Below are 18,670 nucleotides of genomic sequence, written 5' to 3'. Positions count from 1 at the left end.
GTGGTTCTCGAGCCACAGTTTGGCCATCCCTGGGATAGAACTCTTCCCAGCTGCTGCTGAATGGATTGAAAATTTAGATATTAGTTTTTAGAAGGGTTGCCCAATTGATCTGCATTCCCGTTGTATTAGCTTGATTATGTATTTTATATTATTATATGATAGATAACACAACTACTGGTTTGTTTGTCCCCTCCAGCTTCGGTGCAGGTACTGTAGATTAATCACTGTGTGTGTGTGTGTGTGTGTGTGTGAGAGAGAGAGAGAGAGAGAGAGCTTTCAAAAGCCTTATGGGCTGTTGTTAAAAGAATGTGTTTGTAAAGCATAGAACTGGTCCTGGAAGAACTCCAGAGACTGTTTCTAATAGCTGAGCTAGGCTTTGGATGCAGCTGGGCACCGTCCCATTCCATGTTGGCAGTGCTTGGGCTGGGCAACAGCTCTTCCTTTCAGCTTCTCCGAAACTCCTTCTTTGCTCCATTGGACTAGAAAAAGGTTCAATGGTCGGAAGCAGAGAGTTCCTGCAGCCGGGGAAAGTAAACATTGCTACAGTAAAAGCTGCGTTAACCCACATTGCTGGAGAACTGAGGTTGCTGGTTAGCCAGACATGTCGTTAACCAGGTAGAAGGCCGTGGTTCCCAGAGGGCTCCTGGGTAGCTAAGTAACCAGTGCAGCAGCCATTTTGCAGTTGTGCCCATCGCCCTGTGTCAGAATTCCAAAGGTGCCCACAGGCTCAAAAAAGTCAGGCGCTTCTGCCCTACCTCTTAACCTTACTGACGTCATAGGGTTGTTGTTGTGTGTGTGTCATCCCAAGTTTTATCTTTTTGGAAGATTAACTTCTGGGCCTTGACAGCAAATGTTGAGAAAATGGAATAAGAATTTATTTTCAGTGTGATGAGTGAAGCAAAATAGTAGGAATAAAAAAAATAGCTTGGATAAAGCAGTACTGCGAAACAGGAGCTCTTCAGACCGGTTGTGCCTATAAGCTGTTTGTGATACTTGGAGTTTTTTCAGTATCCCCTGCATACATTGTGCAAATCTGGAATATCTATGAATTTCTGAGAATTCTCTATGAGTTAATGGATTTCTACGACTCTTCTATGAACTTTTTGATATGAGTAAAGAAATTGAGTTGGACCATAAGGAAGGCCGAGCGCAGAAGAATAGATGCTTTTGAGCTGTGGTGCTGGAGAAGAATCTTGAGAGTCCCTTGGACTGCAAGAAGATCAAATCAGTCAGTCCTAAGGGAAATCAACCCTGACTGTTCTCTGGAAGGTCAGATGCTGAAACTGAAGCTCAAATACTTTGGCCACCAAGTGAGAAGGGAGCACTCACTGGAGAAGACCCTAATGCTGGGAAAGACAGAAGGCAAAAGAAGGGGACGGCAAAAGATGAGATGGCTGGACAGCATTACTGATGTTACTAACATGAATTTGAGCAGACTTCGGAGGATGGTGGAAGACAGAAGGGCCTGGCGTGACTTTGTCCATGGGATTGCAAAGAGTCGGACTCAACTGTGCGATGGAACAACAACAAAGAAATTGAGAAGAAGAAGAACACATTGGATTTATATTCCATCCTCCACTCAAGAGTCTCAGAGTGGCTCACAATCTCCTTTATCTTCCTCCCCCACAACAGACACCCTATAAGGTGGGTGGGGCTGAGAGGACTCTCACAGCAGCTGCCCTTTCAAGGACAACTCCTGCTAGAGCTATGGGTGACCCAAGGCCATTCCAGCAGCTGCAAGTGGAGGAGTGGGGAATCAAACCCGGTTCTCCCAGATAAGAGTCCGCACACTTAACCACTACACCAAACTGGCTCTTGAATTTCCTACATTAATTTGAGAAGGCATCTTTATTGGACATTTTTTGTGAATACTCTATATTGGACGAAAGGTATTCTATACACGGAACTGTTGCTTTCCTTTATCCCAGTGAAACAGTGGCAGTCCCTTCTATAGCTTCTATAGCTCCAGTCTAGCATCAGTGTACGTGTCCTTCCATCTCTGGTTTGCTCCTCACCCGCAGCAGTGATGCAATGACCTGTGTTCTCTTTGCCTCATTTCTAATGCAGCGTGCAAGTCTTTAAGAACATAAGAGAAGCCATGTTGGATCAGGCCAACGGCCCATCCAGTCCAACACTCTGTGTCACACAGTGGCAAAAAAATTTATATACACACATACACTGTGGCTAATAGCCACTGATGGACCTGTGCTCCATATTTTTATCTAAACCCCTCTTGAAGGTGGCTATGCTTATGGCCGCCACCACCTCCTGTGGCAGTGAATTCCACATGTTAATCACCCTTTGGGTGAAGAAGTACTTCCTTTTATCCGTTTTAACCTGTCTGCTCAGCAATTTCATCGAATGCCCAAGAGTTCTTGTATTGTGAGAAAGGGAGAAAAGTACTTCTTTCTCTACTTTCTCCATCCCATGCATTATCTTGTAAACCTCGATCATGTCACCCCGCAGTCGACGTTTCTCCAAGCTGAAGAGTCCCAAGCGTTTCAACCTTTCTTCATAGGGAAAGTGCTCCAGCCCTTTAATCATTCTAGTTGCCCTTCTGTGGACTTTCTCCTATGCTATAATAATGCTATAATAAGTCTTCTGCTTAGCGCTTGCCCTTTGGATTTTCTGTCAACACGAGAGCCTGAGCCGAAGACCCCCAGGTTCAATCCCTGGCATCTCCAGTTAAAAAGGATCAGGAAAGAGGTGATGTGGAAGTCCTTCGCCTGAGACCTTGGAGAGCTGCTGCCAGCCTGAGTAGGCAGTCCTGACCTTGTTGGGCTGACAGTCTGGTTTAGTATTTGGCAGCTCCATGTGTATTATTGTATGCAGGGTTTTGGGGTTTTTTGCAGAAAAAGCCTAGCAGGAACTCATTTGCGTATTAAGCCACAAACCCCTGACTCCAAGCCAGCCAGAACTGCCTTCCTGCTCAAAAACACCCTGCTTGTATGCAAGTGTTCCCTCTAAGCTGAGTTAGCACGAGTTAGCTCACAGATTTTTAGCTTCCAGCTCATGCATTTTTTGTCTTAGCTCAGGAAGGATAACCCCAGAGCATACTGGTTTATGCAGTGACTCATAAATTTAATGCCATTAGCTCACAGAGTAGAATTTCTGCTCACAAGACTCTGCAGCGTGTAGGGAACATAGCTTGTATGGATCATCTTGCCAGTTTGGTGTAGTGGTTAAGTGTGCGGACTCTTATCCGGGGCACTGGGTTTGATTTCCCCACTTCTCCACCTGCAGCTGCTGGAATGGCCTTGGGTCACTCTCAGACCCACCTACCTCACAGAGTGTCTGTTGTGGGGGAGGAAGGTAAAGGAGATTGTAAGCTACTCTGAGATTTGGAGTGGAGGGCCAGGGTATCAATCCAATACCATCTTCTTCTTCTTGTTTTGAATGCATGCCTTCTACCTACAGGAAGGGCTGTGGCTCAGTGGTGGATTATCTGCTTGGCCTGCAGAAGGTCCCAGGTTCAATCCTTGGCATTTCCAGTTAAAAGGACCAGGCAGTAGGTGATGTGAAAGACCTCTGCCTGAGACCTTGGAGAGCCACTGCTAGTTTGAGTAGACAGTACTGACTGTGATGGACGAAGGGTATAAGGGAATAAGACAGTTCTATGTGAGTATCTAGAAGACCCAGGTTCGAATCCCCACTCATGCCATGTAAACTCACCAGGTGACCTTGGACCAGTCACACACTTTCACCCTCATGTACCTCACAGAGTTGTTGTGAGGATAAAATGGAGGAGAGGAGAAAGGTGTTAAGCTGCCTTGGATCCCCACTGGCAGGGTATAAATGAATTAAACATTGTGATGCTGGTAGTATGTGAATGTTAAATAACCACAGTCTGTTTCTTCCTTCCTCATTGTCCATAATCTGTTAACCCCCCTCCCCCCCGCCCAGTACTCTGGTTGTGTGAAATGCTGCACCCTTTTCATTGTGCCTTCCCCACTTTTTAATAACATAAGAGAAGCCATGTTGGATCAGGCCAGTGGCCCATCCAGTCCAACACTCTGTGTCACATAAGAACATAAGAGAAGCCCTGTTGGATCAGGCCAATGGCCCATCCAGTCCAACACTCTGTGTCACATAAGAACACAAGAGAAGCCCTGTTGGATCAGGCCAGTGGCCCATCCAGTCCAACACTCTGTGTCACATAAGAACATAAGAGAAGCCCTGTTGGATCAGGCCAATGGCCCATCCAGTCCAACACTCTGTGTCACATAAGAGAAGCCCTGTTGGATCAGGCTAATGGCCCCTCCAGCCCAACACTCTGTGTCACATAAGAACATAAGAGAATCCCTGTTGGATCAAGCCAGTGGCCCATCCAGCCCAACACTCTGTGTCACATAAGAACATAAGAGAAGCCCTGTTGGATCAAGCCAGTGGCCCATCCAGTCCAACACTCTGTGTCACATAAGAACATAAGAGAAGCCCTGTTGGATCAGGCCAATGGCCCATCCAGTCCAACACTCTGTGTCACATAAGAGAAGCCCTGTTGGATCAGGCTAATGGCCCCTCCAGCCCAACACTCTGTGTCACATAAGAACATAAGAGAATCCCTGTTGGATCAGGCCAGTGGCCCTTCCAGTCCAACACTCTGTGTCACATAAGAACATAAGAGAAGCCATGTTGGATCAGGCCAGTGGCCCTTCCAGTCCAACACTCTGAGTCACATAAGAACATAAGAGAAGACATGTTGGATCAGGCCAATGGCCCATCCAGTCCAACACTCTATGTCACACAGTGGCCAATATATGTGTGTGTGTGTATACACACACACATATTTAAGAAAGCACACCCATTCCATCCAATGGACAAACCAGAATCTGACAATTTGTAGGTCCTTGGAGCTTATATTTCTTCCCACTCTTTTTTACAGTTTGCTGTCAGTGTCCTTCCCCTCTTCCGGCTGGATACGAGAAAACCGCTACCTGTTCTTTCCCGGTATAAGCAGACTTGTTAAATTGCATACTTAATAGTCTTGTGTGCTTGAGTAGACATGGAGCTTTAATTATAGGCTTTTGATTTTCTATCGTGGGGGTAGGATCCTTTCAAAGTCATTTATAAGCGGGCTGTCTTTTAGAAGTACAAATTGCTGAACTCTTGACACATTGCAGTGGTATAGGAATTGCAGTCTCTGTCACAGTGAGTGGGAAACCCCCATCTTCTAAATTGGAAAGGCTGCTTAACAGAGCAGCAGGTGTTGTGGCACTCAGTTCTTCACTTCCAGCAGGGCCAGGCCTGGTAATAGGAGGTTTTTGAAACACAGACTGCAACTCTACCTGGGATCCCTGCAGTCCCAAAGCCTGGGTGGAAATGGTACTGGAAGGAGAAGATGAGAACATTGGATTTATATCCTGCCCTCCACTCCGAAGAGTCTCAGAGGGGCTCACAATCTCCTTTCCCTTCCTCCCCGACAACAGACACCCTGTGAGGTGGGTGGGGCTGATAGAGCTCTGACAGAAGCTCCCCTTTCAAGGACAACCTCTGCCAGAGCTATGGCTGGGCCAAGTCCATTCCAGCAGCTGCAAGTGGAGGAGTGGGGAATCAAACCCAGTTCTCCCAGATAAGAGTCTGCACACTTAACCACTATGGGTGACCCAAGGCCATTCCAGCAGGGGCAAGTGCAGGAGTGGGGAATCAAACCCGGTTCTCCCAGATAAGAGTCTGCACACTTAACCACTACACCAGACTGGCTCTCACAGCAGCTGCCCTTTCAAGGACAATATGAGGGCTCTGGCTGACTCAAGGCCATTCCAGCAGCTGCAAGCGGAGGAGTGGGGAATCAGACCCGGTTCTCTCGGATAAGAGTCCGCTCACTTCACCACTACACTAAACTGGCTCTCCCAGCAGCTGCCCTTTCAAGGACAATGTGAGAGCTCTGGCTGACCCAAGGCCATTCCAGCAGCTGCAAGCGGAGGAGTGGGGAATAAAACCCGGTTCTCCCGGATAAGAGTCCGCTCACTTCACTACATCAAACTGGAGCATAGCACATGACATTATGGTGATCCAATGTTCTGATGCCTTCTTCAAATGGTGTGGAGCAGGAGGAGTCCATTTCTTTTGGGGCAGTGGTTCAGAGCAGTGAACTCTGATCTGGAAAACCAGGTTTGATCCCGACTTCGCCGCTTGAAGTCAACTTGGTGACCTTGGGTCGGTCACAGTTCTCTCAGAGCTGTTCTCTCAGAGCTCTCTCAGCTCCACCTACTTTACAGGGCAGCTGTTGTGAGGAGAAGAAGGGAAAGAGATTGTAAGCTGCTCTGAGACTTTGAGTGAAGGGCGGGGTATAAATACAACTCCTCCTCCTTTTCCTCCTCCTCTTGGTAGGTTGAAGACATTTCTAAGATTAGGGAAACACAGAAGAGTAAGGAAAGGGGACTATGTCTGTCCGGGTTTAGGTGGATGAGTTTCCTGATGGAAACCCCACCAAATGTTAGGGTTGCTATTGCCAGAACCCTAACATCTTATTTATTTCTAAATACAGTATCTGCTGGCGTATAAGACTACTTTTTTGCCCTGAAAAACATGCCTCCAAGTGGGGGGGTCGTCTTATATGCCGGGTGCACTTCAGTTGGGATAGACATAGCTGCCCATAGTGGCCTTCCGATGCTCGCCCGGTGCCCATAGTGGCCTCCCGATGCCCGCCCACCTCATTCTACATACGGTCCAGTATCGTGTGGTATCCAGCGCGGCCGCGGCAGGTCATCAGCGTGGCTGCAGCGGGTCATCAGCAGCGAGACAGGGGTGCCAGCCTTTTCGGCGTGACCGGCCCGTTCTGCTCGGCGGGAAGCAGCGGCGCTCCAGCCCGCCCCTTGTCTACGTAGAGCTCGCACATGTGCACTTGCGCACTAGTGCCGGTCACAGGGAGATGCAGGGGCGGGCCGGATGTTCTTTTACCTTTTATTTGGTGTGTGGAAGGTGTGCGGAAGAGGGGGTAGTCTTATACGGCGAGTATATAACAAACTCTATATTTTGAGTGGAAATGTTGGGGGGGTCGTCTTATACGCCGGCAAATACGGTACCTTTATTGGCATGGAAATAAAAAGTACAGCCTGGCAAGTTTACAGAGAGTTTCAGTTATAAAAACCAGCCAAAAATCAGGGAGTAGAGCTAATTTTTTACTCCCTGATAGTTGTGGCAGCCAAAAGGTACTTTGCAACTAGACTTGTAATATGGGAACATCGGTCAGATAATAGAAAGCAAACTAACTTCACCTCAGGTAATCCATAAAGATTAGACAGGATAGGCTCGATTATACAGTTCCGGACTTCCTCGTAAAATTTGCAATGAAGTAAGACATGGGCAACCGTTTCAATGTGCCTTGCATTGCATGGGCATAATCTTTCCTGATAAGGGATGTTAGCAAACCTCCCAGATAGTACCGCTGAGGGTCCTATTTATTTATTATATTAGGTTTTTAACCTGCCCTCTTCACAAGTGACATTCTATCCATTATAGCGCACTGGTGACAACATGAATAGAAATGCAAAGGAGCTGTGCCTGGGAGTAGATAAAACTCATGAGGAAGGAGGTGAAATGGCATCCTTGAAAGTAGAAAGTAGAAAGTTTGCATTTGCTGCTGCTCCTCCCAATTTGAAGTGCTTTTTAAGGATAAACCCCACAGCCCTAAAACACACAAATGATTTAGTTACTTTTCCCAAATAAATCCTGCATTCTTCCTCTTTCCTTCGGTCGTCAGCACCTTTTCGCTAGGTCCGGCGTTCCAAGATGCGGAGCCTGAAATTGACAACCTGACCATCGCTATGGCAACGGCCATGTCAAACGGATTTGATTAACCTCCAAAATCCCTGTGGAGGGGCAGAGAATGAGACTGTAGAAAAGAGGCAAATGAATTTTAAGCAATCTCAATATTGGTAATTCTAAGCCGCGTGGCAGGCCAATGTTGTGCGGATCTCTCCTTGGAACCATTGCAGTTTTGCATATAATGAGTGCTAAATTTATACAGTTAGGTGTAATTAGGTGGAAAATATCGGCTTCAGTAAGTCCTTGATTCCTTTGGAAATCTTGGAACAGTGTTGTCTAATGGTCGCATTCAACAGCCGGTTTCCTTATCACTACCCTTCCAGGAAGCCCCACCAAACAATGGGCACATCCACAAACCAATTGCCCTTTCATCACACCCCCTCCAGCCTACAAATAGCAGCTCTCCAGCAGCCCTGGCCCCACTCAACGCACAGCAGCCAAGAAGGTCAGAGGGCCTGCTCCGGCTGCAACGCCACTGAGGAACATAACATAAGAACATAAGAGAAGCCATGTTGGATCAGGCCAACGGCCCATCAAGTCCAACACTCTGTGTCACACAGTGGCAAAAAAATTTATATACACACATACACTGTGGCTAATAGCCACTGATGGACCTGTGCTCCATATTTTTATCTAAACCCCTCTTGAAGGTGGCTATACTTGTGGCCGCCACCACCTCCTGTGGCAGTGAATTCCACATGTTAATCACCCTTTGGGTGAAGAAGGACTTCCTTTTATCCGTTTTAACCTTTCTGCTCAGCAATTTCATCGAATGCCTCCGCAGCTGAGAACGAAATGTTCATCTCAGAACGAGATGTTCTCCGCAGCTGAGAACGAAACGTCTGGAAGGAAAACTTTCTCCAGTAGAACACAGCACTTGATCCCGAAAGATTCTACAAACCCTAATAGCGTTGTCTAATATAGAATGAGGCAAGCTTAGCTCACTCGTTGGGAGTGGTGGTGGGGGGGTCACTTTACAGGGCCTTGTAGTTGTGGTATCATGGTGAAGCCCCTGACACTTTTGTCAACGGGCTATATCCTATTTTGGGGGACTCCATGCTGTGTTGTATTTGCGCATGCACAATTTCCGTATCAGTGCAACGGTGGTTTATGCCACTGTCACATGCTACTATGCACAAGGTGGACCTTGTGGTGAGGAAAGAATCCTGGGGCCAGGGCTTGCTCTCCTCATTCTCCAGAACTTTCTGCATTACACTAGCTCAGGCCTCAGATTCATCAGGAGCTCCCAGGAGCACAGCTCCTGAACCTTTCTGAGGGTTCCTCCTCTTCCTCCCCACCTACCTTGTCCATTGAATAGTAGGTGCAGCTGCATAACAAGCCCTGGATTAGGAGAGCGGGCATCCAGCCAGCCACCAGGAGCTCTGCCACACCCCCAGCAGCCCTCATTAACCTCTGGAGAAGCCCGCACCACCCTTGCTCCACTTCTTATGTGATTTTGGGAGGTGGGTGGCTTGCTGGCCTTTTGACTATGGGGAAGGGGGCAGCCAAGGAGAGCCCCAGGTGAGTGAGGCCTGCTTGACAGGCCTTGATCGCCCGGGGTTCTCCTTTCTTGCATCAGGTTGCTTTTGGCTGGGGGAGGGGGTGGCATATGCTAATGAATTATGCTAATGAGCTTCACCACCTATTGTTCTACAAAATGACCCCTGTACTAGCTAGTTATAGCAGTTGCTAGAAACTTGATTATTTATGCCGTGTCTGAAAAGCTGCTGAGATTTCCCCTGGCAATTCCCAAACAGTTGCAGACTTTATTTATTCACTTCGTGTATAGCCTGCCTTTCTCATTGGCCACAGCTTTAGCTTCTCCGTCATGAAGACAAGAAACTTCGTAACTGAATCTTCAGAGATTCTCAGGATTCCAGATTCTGCACAAGTATGAAGTGTTCAAAGATTTTTGTTTAAACCCAGGAGAGCCGCTTATTTAATTCAAAAGCAGGGAAACGGCTGTTAACTCTGTGTCTACAGGCACTGACCTGTGAGCGTGAAAATGCACTTAGCTTGTGTTTCTGTGTCCAGGTACTCAGTAGAAATGTTGCAACACAGGTGGAGCAGTTTTGGGGGGGGGGGGTTTGGGGGGGGGGGATGAGAGCTGATTAGGATTTTGTGCAGTTCTTGACTTCTATTAGATTTGAGTCTGCTAGCATCTTAGAGATAGACCACTGGGCCATGGACCAGTACCAGTCTGTGGCCTCTTAGCAACCGGGCCGTGAGTTGTATAATTATTTCATCATATATTACAATCTAATAATAGAAAGAAAGTGCACAGCCTGAAACCATCCCCCCACCCCCTTCCCGGTCTGTGGAAAAATTGTCTTCCACTAAACTGGTGCCAAAAAGGTTGGGGACCACTGCAGTAACCTCTTGACAGCTTATACCTTGAAATTTTTATTGGTTTCAAAGGTGCTACTGGACCCAAATCTAACTGTTTTACTGCAGGCCAACATGTCTACTCTCATTCACACAAAAGCTTGTACCCAGAATTCAACTTTGTTTGTCTTGAGATGCCTCTGGGTTCAAACTTTGTTCTGCTGATTAATGTTGCTTTTCATAAGTCCTTTAAGGCCTCACCTAGAGTATTGTGTTCAGTTTTGGGCACCACATTTTAAGAAGGATATAGACAAGCTGGAACGGGTCCAGAGGAGGGCGACAAAGATGGTGAGGGGTCTGGAGACCAAGTCCTAAGAAGAAAGGTTGAGCTGGGCATGTTTAGCCTGGAGAGGAGGCGGCTGAGAGGTGATATGATCATAAGACCATAAGAGAAGCCATGTTGGATCAGGCCAATGGCCCATCCAGTCCAACACTCTGAGTCACATAAGAACATAAGAGAAGTCTTGTTGGACCAGGCCAGTGGCCCATCCAGTCCAACACTCTGTGTCACACAGTGGCCAATGTGTGTGTGTGTGTGTATATATATATATATATATATATACACACACACACATATGCATACACGCGCACACATATACATACATACACACACAGACAGATATATATACACACACACGCACACACACTGTGGCTAATAGCCACTGATGGACCTCTGCTCCATATTTTTATCCAAAATCATCTTCAAGTACTTGAAGGGCTGTCATATAGAAGATGGTGTGGAATTGTTTTGTGTGGCCCCAGAAGGTAGGACCAGAACCAAATGGTTGAAATTAAATCAAAAGAGTGTCCGGCTCAGCATTAGGAAGAACTTCCTGACCGTTAAAGTGGTTCCTCAGTGGAACTGGCTTCCTCGGGAGATAGCGGGCTCTCCTTCCTTGGAGGTTTTTAAACAGAGGCTAGATGGCCATCTGACAGCAATGTGGATCCTGTGAATTTAGGGAGAGGTATTTGTGAGTTTCCTGCATTGTGCAGGGGGTTGGACTAGATGACCCAGGAGGTATCTTCCAACTCTATGATTCTATGAACATATCGGACAGAGAAGAGTCCGTGGCATCCTTTTCAGAGTAGGACCTGAAACAGGAAATGCTAAAAGTAAAAAACAAAAATCCTGTTACATAGGATTTTTAAAATTTAAGAAAATATTAAAAATTAAATACTTGGGGATCCCATGGATATGTTCCGCTAAGGGTGATAGAATATTTTACTTCTGGGAACCCTACCCCTCTTTTTCTTTTTCTTTTTTTACAATTTCCTTTCTTTCTTTAAAGTTAACGAGGTTGCCCAAATTTGCAGAAAAATCTGTTTAGTGCAGGAGTGGCCCCAATCTGCAGAGTTATGTATCCGCAGATGGGTACCATACTTGAGAAATAATATATAGCTGACTCTGAAGGGTGGCTGGTATTTAGAGGAGGAGTAGACTGTATTGCAGGAAGGTACCCTGACTTCCTGCAATGGGTCTCCCCTTCTTCTCTGATCTAAGATTGCCCCAGCTTTCAAGTTTGAAGTGAATATAATACGTTGGCAGACTGTGTTTTACAAATGTTGGACGGTGTTAAAACGCAGCTCCTTTGAACCTGGGCGTCCCCAGAATCTTACAAAAGTTTCCTTGAGGAAAGAAGATCACCAGTTGCAAACAGTTTCCACAAATGCAGTTTGGCTGCTTCTGCTGGTTTCTTTCTCTCACCCCTAGCAGCGGTTCTGCTGCAGGGAGCTCTGGAGTGTATTTTAGGGAACACGGTTGGGTACGGCTTGGTCAGTGTCATCTGTGCCCTCAAATATGTCACAGCATCCTCTCAAGTGCTCCAGGTTAAGACGAGGGGGAGAAAAAAAAAACTCAGTTCAGCATGTAGAAATCTGAGGCTTTCTCACAGACACACTGCAGAAGTGTTTCGGTTTGAAAGTAAAGTTAGCGAGAACTGCCTGTCCTTTCAAGGGACTGAGACAAAACCATGCATTTTTGCTTTTGTGTTTTTTGTGCGTTTGAAGAAAAGGCTGGTATGTGAAGTGACTGTGCAGCAGAACCAGGTTCCTGGGTTTGAGAAATGAGAGAGCGGCGTTATTAAGCGGTTCTGGAAGCTGCTGCTTTTCTGTGAACTTTCCTTGGCCAGGCAGGCAAGGAAAAGCAAATTGTGGATGCAAGTAAACTCATGGGTTTGCTGTAGCTTCCTAAATGGTGCCCTTAGGGCATCACAGTGTTTCAGCACACAAACAAGGCACAGCTTCAGAGACAGTTAATGGGAAGTTTCTCTGCTGTTTCTTAGTTCTGTGTGCATCTTCAGCATGCTTTGCACTTGTTGGTCCCCTCTTAGAACATAAGAACAGACGAGAAGCCCTGTTGGATCAGGCCAGTGGCCCCTCCAGTCCAACACTCTGTGTCACATAAGGACATAAGAGAAGCCCTGTTGGATCAGGCCAGTGGCCCCTCCAGTGCAACACTCTGTGTCACATAAGAACGTAAGAGAAGCCATGTTGGATCAAGCCAGTGGCCCCTCCAGTCCAACACTCTGTGTCACATAAGAACATAAGAGAAGCCCTGTTGGATCAGGCCAATGGCCCATCCAGTCCAACACTCTGTGTCACAGTGGCCAATATATATATGCACACACACACATATACATACATACATATATATACACACACACCATTTTTAAATGGCATTTTTAAATGTTACAATATATATATATGTACGCGCACACACTGTGGCTAATATCCGCTGATGGACCACAGGTAGTGAGTAAAAGGATGGTGTAGTGCTAAAGACTAGTATCTGGGAGACCCGTGTTCAAATCCTCACTTATGCCATGAAAGTTTGCTGGGTGATCTTGTGCTGGTCATGCTCTGTCAGCCTTACCTACCTGACAGGGTTATTGTGAGGATGAAACGGAGGAGAGGAGAAGAATGTGAGCAGCTTTGCTGTTGTGGAGAAAGATGGGGGTACAAGTGGATTAAATAAATAGGGAATATTTATATAAGATGTTTATAAGATGTCTCAAATGACTAATAGATCTCCATTGTAAATCATGTCTGTTCTCTGCTTGTTTCTGGTCCACTGTTTATAACAGAAGTCCTCAACCACCGGCAGACCGGTACCAGTCCGTGGCCTGCTAGCAACCAGGTCTTAGAGCAAGGCAGAGCAGCCTCGCCGCCCCTTTCACCGGCCTGGGCCCAGGCAGAAGAAACAGGCAGTGCAACCTTGCTCCAAAGCTTCCTCCCCTTGCAGGGGAGGCGGCCTCAGAGTGAGGCCACACCCCCTCTTTCGTCCACCTGGGTTCCGGGCCCGCGGAAGGGGCAGTGCTGCTGCAACCTTAGCCTACTCCTCATTTATATGTGGCAAAACATGAATCACTTATTTTATCTCCAATTAATGTGAAGTTTTAAAACAAACTGAAGATTACTTTTCAAAAGAAGCGCTGGTTCATGGAAAAATTGTCTTCCACGAAACCGGTCCCTGATTCCAAAAAGTTTATAAGATGTCTCATCTCCAGTCCAGTTACATTGACTTCCACTTCAGGTCTTGGTTGGAAAAGGCACAGGTTAATTCCTGTGCAAAAGGGGCATCAATGGAGACTGAGGATTATGAGTTTCTGGAAATATTGGTTAGGTGCTTCATTAATTCAAAAGACGAAGGGAGAACTGGCAGAGCCTACATGAGACTTTTTTCCAAGGCACCAGGCAGGCAGGCTGGCTTTGCCAAGCCCATTCATAAAGCTAGGTGGAACGTGATCTTCTGGGTCAGATTCTGCTGCAGTCTGTTCCCGGTATAAGCCGATGTTTTCCACTGAACTGTGCAAGAGTTCACGGAAGCTGTGTCTTTCCTTATTGCATTAAACATCGCAATGGTGTCTGCAGCCTGGGTCAATATAAACTGGATTTGACAGCAGATTGAAGGGGAGGGTAAAACGCCTGCTGAGACAGCATGGAAATGCTAGCTGACCCCCACAAAAAGTATGCCGTTGCAGCTGTTGCATGTGCAAACAAACCTTAGGTTGCTTATTTTCTTATGTGCTGACTTGATCAGTTCTGATGGATAGAGGGCTCCCAGAATTATGGCCTGCAGTTTGACTCAGCTGATTGTCAGGGCCAAGAAATTCACACATAGCTTCTGTCCCCTTCCGTTGACCAGGAAGCAAAAACTCTAGGCCAGGTGGCTTTGTTCCTGCTCGTGGAAGAGACTACAGCCCTGGCGTGTCTCTGCTAATCAAATGTGTCTACCAGATTCATATATCGAAGGCACTTAGTGGCGTATAGTAAGACAGTGTAGAATTAAGGAGCGTCATGTTTTCCATAGATTGTTTGGGGTCAGGATCTCACTTTAGGATCAGGAAGGAATTTTCCTCCAGGCCAGACTGCCTCAGGGATCCTGTAAGTATTTTGCCTTCCTTTGGGCATAGAGCAGGTTTTGCTGGCAGAGTTGTGTGTGTGTGTGTGTGTGTGTGTAGTTGTGAATTTACTGCATTGTGCAAGGGATTGGACTAGATGAGCCTTGGGTACCTTCCAGCTCTCTGTTTCTGTTTTGTTCACTGGGAGTTCCTCTGGTTTAATATGACTTAAAGTCACGGGCCTATTTCCTCCTCTTTCTGGCCCCCACCTCCAATCCGATTGTGTTAAACCTGATCTCAGGATGAATTTGTACACTGCCAACATGGCTTCTCTTATGTCTTCCTCTTTCCTTTCTACCCTCAGCTTTTCCTAGCATGATAGTCTTTTCCAGGGCTTTTTTTGTAGCAGGAACTCCTTTGCATATTAGACTACACACCCCTGATGTAGCCAATCCTCCTGGAGCTGACAGTGGGCCCTGTGAGAAGAGCCCTGTAAGGAATTCTAGCAGGACCTCCTTTGCATATTAGGCCACACACCCCTGATGTAGCCAATCCTCCTGGAGCTTACAGTAGGCCCTGTGAGAAGAGCCCTGTAAGGAATTCTAGCAGGATCTCCTTTGCATATTAGGCCACACACCCCTGATGTAGCCAATCCTTCTGAAGCTCACAGTAGGCCCTATGAGAAGAGCCCTGTAAGGAATTCTAGCAGGACCTCCTTTGCATATTAGGCCACACACCCCTGATACAGCCAATCCTCCTGGAGCTCACAGTAGGCCCTGTGAGAAGAGCCCTGTAAGGAATTCTAGCAGGACCTCCTTTGCATATTAGGCCACATACCCCTGATGCAGCCAATCCTCCTGGAGCTCACAGTAGGCCCTGTGAGAAGAGCCCTGTAAGGAATTCTAGCAGGACCTCCTTTGCGTATTAGGCCACACCCCCCTGATGTAGCCAATCCTCCTGGAGCTTACAGCAGGCCCTGTGAGAAGAGCCCTGTAAGGAATTCTAGCAGGACCTCCTTTGCCTATTAGGCCACATACCCCTGATGTAGCCAATCCTCCTGGAGCTTACAGTAGGCCCTGTACTAAGAACCCTGTAAGCTCTTGGAGGATTGGCTACATCAGGGGTCTGTGGCCTAATATGCAAAGGAGTTCCTGCTACAAAAAAAAAAGCCCTGTGGTTCCATTCCATGGGGCTTAATATGGGGCCTTCCATGAAGATAAAGTTCATGTGCTTGCACACAAGAGCTTATACCTTGAATAACATTTTTTTGGTCTTAAAGGTCCCACTGGACTCAAACTTGGTTCTGCTTCAGGCCAACACGGCTACCCACTTGAATCTGTCTTTTCCAGTGAGTCTTTTCTTCTCCTAAATATGATAGCCCCATTTTAGTCATTTTAGCTTCTAGGGAGAGGTCAGACTTCTGTTAGTTTTAGTCAAATATCCATGTATCTCTCCTTCACCTCTACTTAACAAAGCTAGCTGAAATTATCTGAGCTGACAAATATCTTGATTTTTTTTTAAAAAAAATGATAAACTTTTGATGCCTTAGCTTGTGGATTTCCCGTGACCTGTATTTCTTGTGGCTGCCACCATCAAGTAGTGGCATTCCATGTTGATAGAAAACTAGTAACCAACTCTGAAATTGGTAGGCTGTCCAGTTGTGTGTGAGGCTGAGTTAACAAGCAAGTCCCTGTGTGAACCTGAATGAATTCTTGTACTGTTTGCCGTATGCTGGACCATTTGAAAAATGCAGTTCTGGTTACCCATCTGTCCGAAGCAGTGTGCTTCAACTTGCAAAACTAACTGGCTCTTCTTCAGTTAACTAACAAACACCAGACCCCAACTTGTCACTCTTTTAATTTCCGTAACTCTGCATACTAGCTCACTGCCCACTTTTTCTATATTTAGGACTGCTTGCCATTTATTGTCTATTGTCTGATGAAGTGTGCTTTTAGCACGTGAAAGCTTACATCCTGAATAAAACTTTGCTGGTCTTAAAGGTGCGACTTGACTCTTGTTTTGTTCTACTGGCTCTTCTTTGTTCAGTACATATCTTAAGTTTCCTTAGATCTAAACTTCCCCGGGAGGTGGGCGGGGTCACAAAGATTTCTCTCTCTCGGCTTGGCTTCACGAACGAAGATTTAAGAAGGGTGCAATAGTCCACGTTTGCTGCAGGCTCGCTGGTGGCTGACAAGACCAATGTGGGACAGGCAGGTCCGGCCACAGCGGCTGCAGGGAAAAGTCTGATTTAGGGTTGGTCCTGTAGCAGTGCGATTCTTCCTCAATCTCCTTTTGTCCTCAAGACCAGCTATGCGTGCGTTCTCAAAGGAAGAGACAGCCTGGTGGATGGTGTGCCTCCATGCTTTGCGATCTGAGGCTAGGTCAGACCACTGGTGATGGTTGATGTGACAGGTGCTAAGGGATTTCTTCAAGGAGTCCTTGTACCTCTTCTTTGGTGCCCCTCTATTTCGATGGCCGGTGGAGAGTTCGCCATACAGGGCAATCTTGGGAAGGCGGTGGTTTTCCATCCTAGAAATATGCCCTGCCCAGCGCAGCTGCGTCCTCAACAGCAGTGCCTCGATGCTTGTAACCTCCGCCCGCTTGAGGACTTCAGTGTTGGTCACAAAGTCACTCCAGTGGATGTTGAGGATGGTGCGAAGGCAGCGCTGATGAAAGCGCTCAAGGAGTCGCAGGTGATGACGGTATAAAACCCACGATTCGGAGCCATAGATGAGGGTTGTCATCACAACCGCTTTGTAAACATTGATCTTTGTGCCTTTTTTCAGATGCTTGTTGCTCCACACTCTTTTGTGCAGTCGGCCAAATGCACGGTTTGCCTTTGTCAGCCTGTTGTCAATCTCCTTGTCTTTAACTATTGTAAAAAAATACAAATGCTGTACAGTCTCTTTCTTTAGAACCTAAACCTTAAATGTGTGCTTTTCCTAATTCTTTTCAGATTTTCTATTTTGTACATACATTGATTTGTATATACTGTATATGATGACTTCGGTGGGCAGTGAACGTACCCGGGGCACTCGAGACAAAGCGCAGATTGCAGCCACGCAACCAACACAGCCACAGAAACCAGTAGTACAGGTAAGGGTCAGCACTCACTGGTTGTGTGTATGGGCTGCCTGTAAAGGAGTGGTGAAGATAAAGCAACAAGGCTTTAAAAACTGTCCTGCAATTTCTTGCATGTGGAATTCACTGCCACAGGAGGTGGTGGCGGGTACAAGCATAGCCAGCTTCAAGAGGGGAATGGATAAGCATATGGAGCAGAGATCCATCAGTGGCTATTAGCCGCATCGCTGGAACTCTCTATCTGGGGCAGTGATGCTCTGTATTCTGGTGTTTGGGGGGGGGGGCAAAGTGGAAGGGCTTCTAACCCCACTGGTGGACCTCTTGATAGCACTTGGGTTTTTTGGCCACTGTGTGACACAGAGTGTTGGACTGGATGGGCCACTGGCCTGATCCAACAGGGCTTCTCTTATGTGACACAGAGTGTTGGACTGGAGGGGCCATTGGCCTGATCCAAAAGGGCTTCTCTTCTGTTCTTATGTGACACAGAGTGTTGGACTGGATGGGCCACTGGCCTGATCCAACAGGGCTTCTCTTATGTTCTTATGTGACACAGAGTGTTGGACTGGAGGGGCCACTGGCCTGATCCAACATGGCTTCTCTTATGTTCTTATGTGACACAGAGTGTTGGACTGGATGGGCCATTGGCCTGATCCAACATGGCTTCTCTTATGTTCTTATGCTCAATGAATGTACATAATTGAGTTTCATCTAGGGATACCTTTATTGCTGGAGAACTGTTTAGTCATTTTAGCTTCTAGGGAGAGGCCAGGCTCTGATACAACACAAGATTAAAATCTACATGTCAGACAAGTTATATGCAAAGATCAAGTATTTGGAATGGGGGAAAAACAGTTAAAAGAATAACATGCACAAGAGCATAAGAAGAGCTCTGCTGGATCAGACCAGCATCTGGTCCAGCATGCATCTAGTCCACCATCCTGTCTCACACAGGGGCCAACCAGTTCCTCTGGAGGGCCAACAACAGGGCAGAGAGGCTGAGGCCTTCCCCTGAGGAGAACATCAGAAGAGCCCTGTTGGATCAGACCAGAGAGGGTCCATCTAGTCCAGCCTCCTGCCTCACACAGTGGCCAACCAGT

At 46.9% G+C, this 18,670-nt stretch overlaps 1 protein-coding gene across 1 annotated transcript in view; it reads left to right on the top strand.

The window, feature by feature from the left end:
- UBAP2 (ubiquitin associated protein 2) overlaps positions 1-18,670 on the top strand; it is a 201,304-nt gene that overhangs the window by 41,301 nt on the left and 141,333 nt on the right. The window contains exon 2 of the mRNA XM_060236247.1: positions 17,449-17,588. Within this exon, the coding sequence (XP_060092230.1) occupies positions 17,490-17,588 (99 nt within the window). The 5' untranslated portion in view covers positions 17,449-17,489. The remainder of the gene's footprint in view (positions 1-17,448; positions 17,589-18,670) is intronic.

This window comes from Heteronotia binoei, chromosome 4 (genome assembly GCF_032191835.1).
Source record: "Heteronotia binoei isolate CCM8104 ecotype False Entrance Well chromosome 4, APGP_CSIRO_Hbin_v1, whole genome shotgun sequence".
In the NCBI taxonomy this organism is placed as follows: domain Eukaryota; kingdom Metazoa; phylum Chordata; class Lepidosauria; order Squamata; family Gekkonidae; genus Heteronotia; species Heteronotia binoei.
The sequence above is the reverse complement of the archived record's forward strand: the minus strand, read 5'-3'. Positions and strand labels throughout refer to the sequence as shown.